Source organism: Coregonus lavaretus (genome assembly GCF_964263955.1).
Source record: "Coregonus lavaretus genome assembly, contig: HAP1_SCAFFOLD_5363, whole genome shotgun sequence".
Taxonomy (NCBI): domain Eukaryota; kingdom Metazoa; phylum Chordata; class Actinopteri; order Salmoniformes; family Salmonidae; genus Coregonus; species Coregonus lavaretus.
The window spans coordinates 7,501-22,066 of record NW_028161664.1 but is presented as its reverse complement, the minus strand read 5'-3'; the positions used below and the strand labels follow the sequence as shown (position 1 = coordinate 22,066).

The window sequence follows — 14,566 nt, the reverse complement described above, 5'->3', positions numbered from 1 at the left end:
GTCTTGCAGGTTTTCAATAGGACCAATGATACATGATATGATGCACTATGATGCCTGCCCTTAATATGAAATCTGGTCAAAGTTGGCCACTACTGTCAGAGCTATTCTGTCAATGCCAAATACAGAGAGAAAGTACAGATCACTTGTTATTGCGATATAACAAATTGATTTAAATAGCCTAAAGTCTGGATATCCCAGAACAATTTTGTTTAAGTTGTTTGTTGTAATTTTAATTTTAATTTTCATAATGTATCAAATAAATATAATTTAAACTTGAACCTTGGGTAACCCGGAACAGTTTGATGTTTTTAGCCATTCATTCGTCACAAGAACTCAATGATCCTGGTGCACAACGACAAGGTAACAGAATGACGTTTTTAACAACATACAGAAATACCATTATGGACATCTGTATCTGCAACCATAGGAAGAATTGTCCTTAATACGTCAAGAGTATACATGTTTATGGAGGTTGTCTTTGCACTGACCCGGCATCAGGCAAGTTGTTAGCTAGCTAAACTGTTAGCTAATGCTAGCTAACAGGCTCTTCTGAGTAAGCGGTCTATGCTAAGTTAGGTTAGCCATCGTAGCAAGCTAAACACATAGATGGCTATTGACAAGGCATTGAGAAGTGGTAAACCTCAAAACATGGATATTGAATATGGTAACCTTTCTACTACTACTACTGCTACTCGTACAACATCCTCGCATTATTGTAGCTAGCTACTACAGTAGTAGCTAACTGCAGATTGGGTCCAGGAAGTTAGCTAGCTAGCTAGCTAGCTAGCTAGCAATACTGTTTAGTTAGCTAACTACTCAGCTATCAAGTTAATTTGGAATGGTGATGATGTAGCTATCTAACGGTAAGAACGACCAGATAGATACTTTTAGCTCACCTAAACACAAAGCTTAAATGTAGCTAGCTATTTTACCTCGACATTGGACAGCTAGTATCATAATAGAGTGGATTGTGCTGTAGCTATTTCTGCAGATAAGGACAAGCCCAGATGACAGCACATTATTATCTAAGATAGCACGTCATTACATTTATGTCATTTAGCAGACGCTCTTATCCAGAGCGACTTACAGTTAAGTGAGTGCATACATTTTCATACTGGGGCCCCCCCCGTGGGAATCGAACCCACAACCCTGGCGTTGCAAACGCCATGCTCTACCAACTGAGCTACATCCCTGCCGGCCATTCCCTCCCCTACCCTGGACGACGCTGGGCCAATTGTGCGCCGCCCCATGGGTCTCCCGGCCGCGGCCGCCTGCGACAGAGCCTGGATTCGAACCAGGATCTCTAGTGGCACAGCCTTAGACCACTGCGCCACTCGGGAGACTCGTCATCAGATATTACAGAGACATAACTAGCTAAGATGAATTCTATAATAATGTTATTCCTTTTATCACAACTGTAAGGACAGAGCAGTGTCCTTTTAATCCTGGTTCTGGAGACCCACCCACAGGGCGTGCAGGCTTTTGTTACAGCCCAGCACTAACACACCTGATAAACACAAATGGGTGCGTCCCAATAATATGTCCTTTCTTGTGAAGTGTGCATTCGTTCGCTACTTTCCACAAACTCCCTCTGAAAGGAGTGGATTGGTGGAGGAGAGAGAGAGCCAGAGGGAGTTTCTTATACCAGTCATTTACATTCAAAGCAGTGATTTGGGAATTGAACAAGTGCAAACTCTGGGAGGAAGGAGAAATAATTGGGACATAGCCCCTGTGACCTCAAGACTAGCGTGGAGACCAGGGTTTCCCAAACTTGGCCCCTGGGGGCACGTTTCTGCCCCAGCACTCCCTTCTCTCCTCCATGACCTCTTTCTCTCTCTCTGTCTCTCTCTCTCTGTCTCTCTCTCTCTCTCTCTCTCTCTCACCTCCATGATCTCTCTCTATGTCTCTCTGTCTCTGTCTGTCTCTCTCTCTCTCTCTCTCACCTCCATGATCTCTCTCTCTCTATGTCTCTCTGTCTCTGTCTCTCTCTCTCTGTCTCTCTCTCTCTCTCTCTCTCACCTCCATGATCTCTCGCTCTCTCTCTATGTCTCTCTCTCTCTGTCTCTCTCTCTCTCTCTCTCTCTCTCTCTCTCTCTCTCTCTCTCTCTCTCTCTTTCTCTTTCTCTCCCAAGATCCAGTGCTCCTAGGACCAGTGAGTTTTCCCCTCCCAAGATGTCAGCTGACTCCATGGAGATTGATGACTCCCTGTACAGGTAAGTCCCCTGTATACCAAACTGCCGGTCTCACAATGCACAATTGTCACAGATCACTATTAAGTGGGTACAATTACATAGCAGTTATAGTTCTTACAAAACAAATTTTACGTGCCCACTGTCTCACAACAACATAATTTGATCTCTCCTCCCCTGCCCTCCCCTCCCCTTCCCTGCCTCCCCTCCCCTTCCCTGCCTCCCTGCCTCCCCCCCTCTTCCCTGCCCCCCTCTTCCCTGCCCCCCCCCCCCACTCTCTCTCTCTCTCTCTCCCTCTCGCTCTCTCTCCCTCCCTAACCCCCCCCTAACCCCCATCCTCCCTCTCTCCCTCTCTCTCCCCTCCCTCCCTCCCCTCTCCCTCCTCCTCCCCTCCCTCCCTCCCCTCTCCCTCCTCCTTCCCTCCCTCCCTCCCTCTCTCCCCTCCCTCTCTCCCCTCTCCCTCCTCCTTCCCTCCCTCCCTCCCTAACCCCCCTCCCCTCCCTCCCCTCTCCCTCCCCCTCCCTCCCTCCCTCCCTAACCCCCCCTCCCCTCCTTCCAGTCGTCAGAGGTATGTCCTGGGGGACAGTGCTATGCAGCAGATGGCTCAGTCTTCTGTCTTCCTCAGTGGAATGGGAGGACTGGGAGTGGAGATCGGTAGGTGACATAACCATGACATAGCATGACTTTACATGATATTAACATGACATAGCATGACATTATGTGACATTACATGACATTACATGACGGTACATGGCATTATTTACATTTTACATTGACATTAAGATAGCTAGGTGGGATCACAGGCATAGAAAGTACATGGGCAGGGACTCTGCTGTCTTAGCTTCAGGGGGAAGCTGGTTCCACCATTGGGGTGCCGGGACAGAGAAGAGCTTGGACTGGGCAGAGCGGGAGCTGGTTCCACCATTGGGGTGCCGGGACAGAGAAGAGCTTGGACTGGGCAGAGCGGGAGCTGGTTCCACCATTGGGGTGCCGGGACAGAGAAGAGCTTGGACTGGGCAGAGCGGGAGCTGGTTCCACCATTGGGGTGCCGGGACAGAGAAGAGCTTGGACTGGGCAGAGCGGGAGCTGGTTCCACCATTGGGGTGCCGGGACAGAGAAGAGCTTGGACTGGGCTGAGCGGGAGCTGGCCTCCCGTAGGGGTGGGAGGGCCAAGAGACCAGAGGTCACCAACCATGGTCTTGTAGTGGATGTGAGCTTCGACTGGAAGCCAGTGTAGTGTGCAGAGGAGAGGGGGGGGTGACATGAGAGAACTTGGGAAGGGTTGAACAGCAGGCAGGCTTCAGCATTCTGGATGAGTTGCAGGGGTTTGATGGCACAAGCGGGGAGCTTTCCTGTGTGAGGTAGGGTCGTACTCTACGGATGTTGTAGAGCATGAACCTGCAGGAGCGAGTCACGGTTCTTTGCACTCTGGGAGGGGTCGACATTGTGGAGTTGTCAACCATGATGGAGAGGCCTTTTGAGCGGGCAGGCCTTCCCCGGGAGGAAGAGCAGCTCCGTCTTGTCGAGGTTGGGCTTGAGGTGGTGGGCCAACATCCCAAGCTTAGATATCTGTCAGTCACCGCATGACGTTATGTGACATTACGTGACTGTACATGCCAGAACATGCCATTTTTAAGTGAAATTACATCGCATTTTAGTGAGTGTTTTACAGTATGTATCGTATACATGTATTTCCTGTCACATGACTGACGTTAGACATCTCTGCCCTGTTTTCACAGCGAAGAACATCGTGTTAGCAGGTGTGAAGGTGAGTGCGATTTTAGCCTACGTTCCAAACGGCACCCTATTCCCCAATGGGGGGGGGCGCTCTGGTCAAAAGTAGTGCACTACGTAGGGAACAGGGTTCCATTTTGGGACACGTCCTTATTCTTTTATGATGATGTCGTTCAGCTACATTGTCATTGTCACCATGTTTCATAAAGAGTGAAATGGAATTTAAGTGACGTGTGTGTGTGTGTGTGTGTGTGTGTGTGTGTGTGTGTGTACAGGCCCTGACGCTGCATGACAGTAAGCGGTGTGAGACACGGGACCTGGGCTCCAACTTCTTCCTCAGACAGGACGATGTGCTGACTCGGAGGAACAGGTAAGACCAGTAATATCTATCTGCAGTTACTACAAGGGAACGACAGGACGATGTGCTGACTCGGAGGAACAGGTAAGACCAGTAATATCTATCTGCGGTTACTACAAGGGAACGACAGGACGATGTGCTGACTCGGAGGAACAGGTAAGACCAGTAATATCTATCTGCAGTTACTACAAGGGAACGACAGGACGATGTGCTGACTCGGAGGAACAGGTAAGACCAGTAATATCTATCTGCGGTTACTACAAGGGAACGACAGGACGATGTGCTGACTCGGAGGAACAGGTAAGACCAGTAATATCTATCTGCAGTTACTACAAGGGAACGGCCCATCAGCATTACGTCGCTAAGACAGGACGATGTGCTGACTCGGAGGGACAGGTGAGACCAGTAATATCTATCTGCAGTTACTACAAGGGAACGACAGGACGATGTGCTGACTCGGAGGAACAGGTAAGACCAGTAATATCTATCTGCAGTTACTGCAAGGGAACGACAGGACGATGTGCTGACTCGGAGGAACAGGTAAGACCAGTAATATCTATCTGCGGTTACTACAAGGGAACGACAGGACGATGTGCTGACTCGGAGGAACAGGTAAGACCAGTAATATCTATCTGCGGTTACTACAAGGGAACGACAGGACGATGTGCTGACTCGGAGGAACAGGTAAGACCAGTAATATCTATCTGCGGTTACTACAAGGGAACGACAGGACGATGTGCTGACTCGGAGGAACAGGTGAGACCAGTAATATCTATCTGCAGTTACTACAAGGGAACGACCATCAGCATTACGTCGCTAAGACAGGACGATGTGCTGACTCGGAGGGACAGGTGAGACCAGTAATATCTATCTGCAGTTACTACAAGGGAACGGCCATCAGCATTACGTCGCTACGCAACATGCCCACTGTCTTTGGCAGCTGTAGTGTACTGCTCTGAGGCCAGGCTGCTTGTTGCGTCGTTAGCATTTGTGGCATCTCGGTAACACCGGAAACAGGAAGCTAGGGGTCGGGAAACAATCCCCTTACTTTTCCAAAATACCCAGGTTTTCATTGTTTGAATTAGGTTTCATGGTTTGAATTGGTATTTCTGTCTCTCTCTCTGTCTATGTCTCTCTCTCTCTCTGTCTCTCTCTCTCTCTCTCTCTCTCTCTGTCTGTCTGTCTGTCTGTCTGTCTGTCTCTGTCTCTGTCTCTCTCTCCCTTCTTCCATCTTGTCTCCCACTCCTCTCATCCCCTTGTCTCTCCCCCAGGGTTGAGGCGGTCCATCCCAGGGTAGCAGAGTTGAACCCCTACGTCCACGTGGACACCTCCTCCTCCTCTCTAGACCTCTCCACTGACCTCAGCTTCCTCAACAGGTACCAGGTGAGGGACACGCACGTCTTGTAGATGAGGGATTGTAATGTAGTGGATCGGGAACACTGTTGACTGTCCTTGTTGTGTTGATCGGGAACACTGTTGACTGTCCTTGTTGTGTTGATCGGGAACACTGTTGACTGTCCTTGTTGTGTTGATCGGGAACACTGTTGACTGTCCTTGTTGTGTTGATCGGGAACACTGTTGACTGTCCTTGTTGTGTTGATCGGGAACACTGTTGACTGTCCTTGTTGTGTTGATCGGGAACACTGTTGACTGTCCTTGTTGTGTTGCCCAGTGTGTGATCCTGACTGAGGCCAGACTGAGTATCCAGAAGAAAGTCAATGACTTCTGCCACTTCCATCAGCCTCCTATCAGGGTAAGACCTTTACATATAGAGACCCTCCTATCAGGATAAGACCTTTACATATAGAGACCCTCCTATCAGGATAAGACCTCTACATATAGAGACACACCCATCAGCCTCCTATCAGGATAAGACCTCTACATATAGAGACCCTCCTATCAGGATAAGACCTCTACATATAGAGACACACCCATCAGCCTCCTATCAGGATAAGACCTCTACATATAGAGACACTCCTATCAGGATAAGACCTCTACATATAGAGACCCTCCTATCAGGATAAGACCTCTACATATAGAGACCCTCCTATCAGGATAAGACCTCTACATATAGAGACCCTCCTATCAGGATAAGACCTCTACATATAGAGACCCTCCTATCAGGATAAGACCTCTACATATAGAGACCCTCCTATCAGGATAAGACCTCTACATATAGAGACCCTCCTATCAGGATAAGACCTCTACATATAGAGACACACCCATCAGCCTCCTATCAGGATAAGACCTTTACATATAGAGACCCTCCTATCAGGATAAGGCCTCTACATATAGAGACCCTCCTATCAGGATAAGACCTCTACATATAGAGACCCTCCTATCAGGATAAGACCTCTACATATAGAGACCCTCCTATCAGGATAAGACCTCTACATATAGAGACCCTCCTATCAGGGTAAGACCTCTACATATAGAGACACACCCATCAGCCTCCTATCAGGATAAGACCTCTACATATAGAGACCCTCCTATCAGGATAAGACCTCTACATATAGAGACACACCCATCAGCCTCCTATCAGGATAAGACCTCTACATATAGAGACCCTCCTATCAGGGTAAGACCTCTACATATAGAGACCCTCCTATCAGGATAAGACCTCTACATATAGAGACCCTCCTATCAGGATAAGACCTCTACATATAGAGACACACCCATCAGCCTCCTATCAGGATAAGACCTCTACATATAGAGACCCTCCTATCAGGATAAGACCTCTACATATAGAGACACTCCTATCAGCCTCCTATCAGAATAAGACCTCTACATATAGAGACCCTCCTATCAGGATAAGACCTCTACGTATAGAGACACTCCTATCAGGATAAGACCTCTACATATAGAGACCCTCCTATCAGGATAAGACCTCTACATATAGAGACCCTCCTATCAGGATAAGACCTCTACATATAGAGACCCTCCTATCAGGGTAAGACCTCTACATATAGAGACACACCCATCAGCCTCCTATCAGGATAAGACCTCTACATATAGAGACCCTCCTATCAGGGTAAGACCTCTACATATAGAGACACACCCATCAGCCTCCTATCAGGATAAGACCTCTACATATAGAGACCCTCCTATCAGGATAAGACCTCTACATATAGAGACACACCCATCAGCCTCCTATCAGGATAAGACCTCTACATATAGAGACCCTCCTATCAGGGTAAGACCTCTACATATAGAGACCCTCCTATCAGGATAAGACCTCTACATATAGAGACACTCCTATCAGCCTCCTATCAGGATAAGACCTCTACATATAGAGACCCTCCTATCAGGATAAGACCTCTACGTATAGAGACACTCCTATCAGGATAAGACCTCTACATATAGAGACCCTCCTATCAGGATAAGACCTCTACATATAGAGACCCTCCTATCAGGATAAGACCTCTACATATAGAGACCCTCCTATCAGGGTAAGACCTCTACATATAGAGACACACCCATCAGCCTCCTATCAGGATAAGACCTCTACATATAGAGACCCTCCTATCAGGGTAAGACCTCTACATATAGAGACACACCCATCAGCCTCCTATCAGGATAAGACCTCTACATATAGAGACCCTCATATCAGGATAAGACCTCTACATATAGAGACACACCCATCAGCCTCCTATCAGGATAAGACCTCTACATATAGAGACCCTCCTATCAGGGTAAGACCTCTACATATAGAGACCCTCCTATCAGGGTAAGACCTCTACATATAGAGACCCTCCTATCAGGATAAGACCTCTACATATAGAGACACACCCATCAGCCTCCTATCAGGATAAGACCTCTACATATAGAGACCCTCCTATCAGGATAAGACCTCTACATATAGAGACACTCCTATCAGCCTCCTATCAGGATAAGACCTCTACATATAGAGACCCTCCTATCAGGATAAGACCTCTACGTATAGAGACACTCCTATCAGGATAAGACCTCTACATATAGAGACCCTCCTATCAGGATAAGACCTCTACATATAGAGACCCTCCTATCAGGATAAGACCTCTACATATAGAGACCCTCCTATCAGGATAAGACCTCTACATATAGAGACACTCCTATCAGGATAAGACCTCTACATATAGAGACACACCCATCAGCCTCCTATCAGGATAAGACCTTTACATATAGAGACACTCCTATCAGGATAAGACCTCTACATATAGAGACCCTCCTATCAGGATAAGACCTCTACATATAGAGACCCTCCTATCAGGGTAAGACCTCTACATATAGAGACCCTCCTATCAGGGTAAGACCTCTACATATAGAGACCCTCCTATCAGGATAAGACCTCTACATATAGAGACCCTCCTATCAGGATAAGACCTCTACATATAGAGACCCTCCTATCAGGATAAGACCTCTACATATAGAGACACTCCTATCAGGATTAGACCTCTACATATAGAGACACTCCTATCAGGATAAGACCTCTACATATAGAGACACTCCTATCAGCCTCCTATCAGGATAAGACCTTTACATATAGAGACCCTCCTATCAGGATAATACCTCTACATATAGAGACCCTCCCATCAGGATAAGACCTTTACATATAGAGACCCTCCTATCAGGATAAGACCTCTACATATAGAGACCCTCCTATCAGGATAAGACCTCTACATATAGAGACCCTCCTATCAGGATAAGACCTCTACATATAGAGACCCTCCCATCAGCCTCCTATCAGGATAAGACCTCTACATATAGAGACACACCCATCAGCCTCCTATCAGGATAAGACCTTTACATATAGAGACACTCCTATCAGCCTCCTACCAGGATAAGACCTCTACATATAGAGACCCTCCTATCAGGATAAGACCTCTACATATAGAGACACTCCTATCAGGATAAGACCTCTACATATAGAGACCCACCCATCAGCCTCCTATCAGGATAAGACCTTTACATATAGAGACCCTCCTATCAGGATAAGACCTCTACATATAGAGACCCTCCCATCAGGATAAGACCTTTACATATAGAGACCCTCCTATCAGGATAAGACCTCTACATATAGAGACCCTCCTATCAGGGTAAGACCTCTACATATAGAGACACACCCATCAGCCTCCTATCAGGATAAGACCTCTACATATAGAGACCCTCATATCAGGATAAGACCTCTACATATAGAGACACACCCATCAGCCTCCTATCAGGATAAGACCTCTACATATAGAGACCCTCCTATCAGGGTAAGACCTCTACATATAGAGACCCTCCTATCAGGGTAAGACCTCTACATATAGAGACCCTCCTATCAGGATAAGACCTCTACATATAGAGACACACCCATCAGCCTCCTATCAGGATAAGACCTCTACATATAGAGACCCTCCTATCAGGATAAGACCTCTACATATAGAGACACTCCTATCAGCCTCCTATCAGGATAAGACCTCTACATATAGAGACCCTCCTATCAGGATAAGACCTCTACGTATAGAGACACTCCTATCAGGATAAGACCTCTACATATAGAGACCCTCCTATCAGGATAAGACCTCTACATATAGAGACCCTCCTATCAGGATAAGACCTCTACATATAGAGACCCTCCTATCAGGATAAGACCTCTACATATAGAGACACTCCTATCAGGATAAGACCTCTACATATAGAGACACACCCATCAGCCTCCTATCAGGATAAGACCTTTACATATAGAGACACTCCTATCAGGATAAGACCTCTACATATAGAGACCCTCCTATCAGGATAAGACCTCTACATATAGAGACCCTCCTATCAGGGTAAGACCTCTACATATAGAGACCCTCCTATCAGGGTAAGACCTCTACATATAGAGACCCTCCTATCAGGATAAGACCTCTACATATAGAGACCCTCCTATCAGGATAAGACCTCTACATATAGAGACCCTCCTATCAGGATAAGACCTCTACATATAGAGACACTCCTATCAGGATAAGACCTCTACATATAGAGACACTCCTATCAGGATAAGACCTCTACATATAGAGACACTCCTATCAGCCTCCTATCAGGATAAGACCTTTACATATAGAGACCCTCCTATCAGGATAATACCTCTACATATAGAGACCCTCCCATCAGGATAAGACCTTTACATATAGAGACCCTCCTATCAGGATAAGACCTCTACATATAGAGACCCTCCTATCAGGATAAGACCTCTACATATAGAGACCCTCCTATCAGGATAAGACCTCTACATATAGAGACCCTCCCATCAGCCTCCTATCAGGATAAGACCTCTACATATAAAGACACACCCATCAGCCTCCTATCAGGATAAGACCTTTACATATAGAGACACTCCTATCAGCCTCCTACCAGGATAAGACCTCTACATATAGAGACCCTCCTATCAGGATAAGACCTCTACATATAGAGACACTCCTATCAGGATAAGACCTCTACATATAGAGACCCACCCATCAGCCTCCTATCAATAATAAATAATAATATGCCATTTAGCAGACGCTTTTATCCAAAGCGACTTACAGTCATGCGTGCATACATTTTTTTTGTGTATGGGTGGTCCCGGGGATCGAACCCACTACCTTGGCGTTACAAGCGCCGTGCTCTACCAGCTGAGCTACAGAGGACCACTTATCAGGATAAGACCTTTACATATAGAGACCCTCCCATCAGGATAAGACCTCTACATATAGAGACACTCCTATCAGGATAAGACCTCTACATATAGAGACACTCCTATCAGGATAAGACCTCTATGGTACACTATGTATTGAATAGAGTCCTGGTCAATGGTACACTATGTATTGAATAGAGTCCTGGTCAATGGTACACTATGTATTGAATAGAGTCCAGGTCAATGGTACACTATGTATTGAATAGAGTCCTGGTCAATGGTACACTATGTATTGAATAGAGTCCAGGTCAATGGTACACTATGTATTGAATAGAGTCCTGGTCAATGGTACACTATGTATTGAATAGGATCCTGGTCAATGGTACACTATGTATTGAATAGAGTCCTGGTCAATGATACACTATGTATTGAATAGAGTCCTGGTCAATGGTACACTATGTATTGAATAGGATCCTGGTCAATGGTACACTATGTATTGAATAGAGTCCTGGTCAATGATACACTATGTATTGAATAGAGTCCTGGTCAATGGTACACTATGTATTGAATAGAGTCCTGGTCAATGGTACACTATGTATTGAATAGAGTCCAGGTCAATGGTACACTATGTATTGAATAGAGTCCAGGTCAATGGTACACTATGTATTGAATAGAGTCCTGGTCAATGGTACACTATGTATTGAATAGAGTCCAGGTCAATGGTACACTATGTATTGAATAGAGTCCTGGTCAATGGTACACTATGTATTGAATAGAGTCCTGGTCAATGGTACACTATGTATTGTATATTGTGCCATTTGGGCTACACTCTAGTGTGCGTCCCAATAACCTCTCCTTCCTCCTGAAGTGTACACTCGTTCACTACTCCTCAGAAAATGTAAAAGCACCATTGGATTGGTGTAGGGGGAGTTTCCATAGACCAATCATGTCCTTTCAAATCCATGAAGGGAATTTAACAAGCGCGCCCTTCAGGAGAAAGGAGAGATGATTGGTCTGCAGCCTCGTTCCCCCCCCGGGGGACTAACATCATGTTGTCCCTCTCTCCTCGTAGTTCATTGGCTGTGATGCCTTCGGGATCTGTGTGAGAGTGTTCTGTGACTTCGGGGAGCGGTTTGAGGTGTCTGACGCCACGGGAGAGGAAGCCAAGGAGATCTTTATCCAGAACATCACACAGGTACACAGGTACACACACACACACACACACACACACACCCTCCTCTCTGACCTCTAACCTTTGACCTTTAGGGTAACCCAGGGGTGGTAACCTGTATGGACAGCAGGACCCACGGCCTCCAGACTGGACAGAGTGTTCTCTTCAGAGAGGTCAACGGCATGGACACACTCAACGGCACCGCACGACAGGTCACAGGTACTGATACCACAGGCTTATGACAGGTCACAGGTACTGATACCACAGGCTTATGACAGGTCACAGCTACTGATACGACAGGCTTATGACAGGTCACAGGTACTGATACGACAGGCTTATGACAGGTCACAGGTACTGATATGACAGGCTTATGACAGGTCACAGGTACTGATACGACAGGCTTATGACAGGTCACAGGTACTGATACGACAGTCTTATGACAGGTCACAGCTACTGATACGACAGTCTTATGACAGGTCACAGCTACTGACACGACAGTCTTATGACAGGTCACAGCTACTGACACGACAGTCTTATGACAGGTCACAGCTACTGATACGACAGTCTTATGACAGGTCACAGCTACTGACACGACAGTCTTATGACAGGTCACAGGTCCTGATACGACAGTCTTAAGACAGGTCACAGGTAGGAGAGACAGAGCGAGTTGGATTATTGTTGATAATAATGTGTGTGTCAGTCCTCTCCCCCCACAGTTTCACCATAGGGGACACGTCGTGGCTGCAGCCCTATGCACATGGAGGCTTCTTCCTGCTGGTCAAAACCCCTAGAACATACAGCTTCGTAAGTACACAACCACAACACAACCGTTACACAACCGCAACCGCAACACTACCACAACCACAACCGCAACACAACCGTTACACAACCACAACACAACCGTTACACAACCACAACCGCAACACTACCACAACCACAACCGCATCACTACCACAACCACAACACAACCGTTACACAACCACAATCGCAACACTACCACAACCACAACCGCAACACAACCGTTACACAACCACAACCGTTACACAACCACAACCGCAACACTACCACAACCACAACCGCAACACAACCGTTACACAACCACAACCACAACCGTTACACAACCACAACACAACCGTTACACAACCGCAACACAACCGCAACACAACACAACCACAACACAACTGTTACACAACCGCAACACAATTGTTACACAACCACAACCGCAACACAACCACAACCACAACACAACCGTTACACAACCACAACCGCAACACAACCGCAACCGCAACACAACCGTTACACAACCACAACCGCAACACAACCACACCACAACACAACATTCATAAATGACATAACACTTTTAAAGCTTTACACTTAAAGGAAAATGCCATATTTTGGTACAAAAATGTATTAGTCCACTGTTGATACAGTCCCAAAATGTTTTGCCTGTCAGCAATCAAGTTTTCAAGATCTAGTTTCCAGAACGCATCATACTGTGTGGCTTTCTGTAGTTTGAAAGATCTATATGTTGAAAAGTTGCTTGCTGATTGTTTTGGGGCCGTATCAACAGTGGACTAATGAAACGCATACCAAAAGACAGTTTGGAGTGGTCTTTTCCTTAAATGTGTGTCTCCGTGTGTCTCCATGTGTCTCCGTGTGTCTCCGTGTGTCTCCGTGTGTCTCCATGTGTCTCCGTGTCTCTCCGTGTGTCTCCGTGTGTCTCCATGTGTCTCCGTGTGTCTCCGTGTGTCTCCGTGTGTCTCCGTGTGTCTCCGTGTGTGTCCGTGTGTCTCCGTGTGTCTCCGTGTGTCTCCGTGTGTCTCCGTGTGTCTCCGTGTGTCTCCGTGTGTCTCCGTGTGTGTCCGTGTCTCCGTGTGTCTCCGTGTGTCTCCATGTGTCCGTGTCTCCGTGTGTCTCCGTGTGTCTCCGTGTGTCTCCATGTGTCTCCGTGTGTCTCCGTGTGTCTCCATGTGTCCGTGTCTCCATGTGTCCGTGTCTCCGTGTGTCTCCATTTGTCTCCGTGTGTCTCCGTGTGTCTCCATGTGTCTCCGTGTGTCTCCGTGTGTCTCCGTGTGTCTCCATGTGTCTCCGTGTGTCTCCATGTGTGTCCGTGTGTCTCCGTGTGTCTCCGTGTGTCTCTGTGTGTCTCCGTGTGTCTCCGTGTGTCTCCGTGTGTCTCCGTGTGTCTCCATGTGTCCGTGTCTCCATGTGTCTCCGTGTGTCTCCATGTGTCTCCGTGTGTCTCCGTGTGTCTCCGTGTGTCTCCGTGTCTCCGTGTGTCTCCGTGTGTCTCCATGTGTCTCCGTGTGTCTCCATGTGTGTCCGTGTGTCTCCGTGTGTCCGTGTGTCTCCATGTGTCTCCGTGTGTCTCCATGTGTGTCCGTGTGTGTCCGTGTGTCTCCGTGTGTCCGTGTGTCTCCGTGTGTCTCCGTGTGTCTCCGTGTGTCTCCGTGTGTCTCCGTGTGTCTCCGTGTGTCCGTGTGTCTCCGTGT

The 14,566-nt window shown here is 47.1% G+C and overlaps 1 protein-coding gene across 1 annotated transcript in view; it reads left to right on the top strand.

Annotated features, from left to right (window-relative positions):
• Positions 1-376: 376 nt before the first annotated feature.
• LOC311120235 (ubiquitin-like modifier-activating enzyme 6) overlaps positions 377-14,566 on the top strand; it is a gene marked incomplete at its 3' end in the record, with an annotated part of 15,706 nt that continues 1,516 nt past the window's right edge. The window contains exons 1-10 of the mRNA XM_084194850.1: positions 377-498; positions 2,133-2,213; positions 2,749-2,843; positions 3,929-3,957; positions 4,199-4,293; positions 5,553-5,664; positions 5,954-6,034; positions 11,976-12,098; positions 12,170-12,293; positions 12,775-12,878. Coding sequence (XP_084050976.1) covers positions 2,173-2,213; positions 2,749-2,843; positions 3,929-3,957; positions 4,199-4,293; positions 5,553-5,664; positions 5,954-6,034; positions 11,976-12,098; positions 12,170-12,293; positions 12,775-12,878 — 804 coding nt within the window. The 5' untranslated portion in view covers positions 377-498; positions 2,133-2,172. The remainder of the gene's footprint in view (positions 499-2,132; positions 2,214-2,748; positions 2,844-3,928; positions 3,958-4,198; positions 4,294-5,552; positions 5,665-5,953; positions 6,035-11,975; positions 12,099-12,169; positions 12,294-12,774; positions 12,879-14,566) is intronic.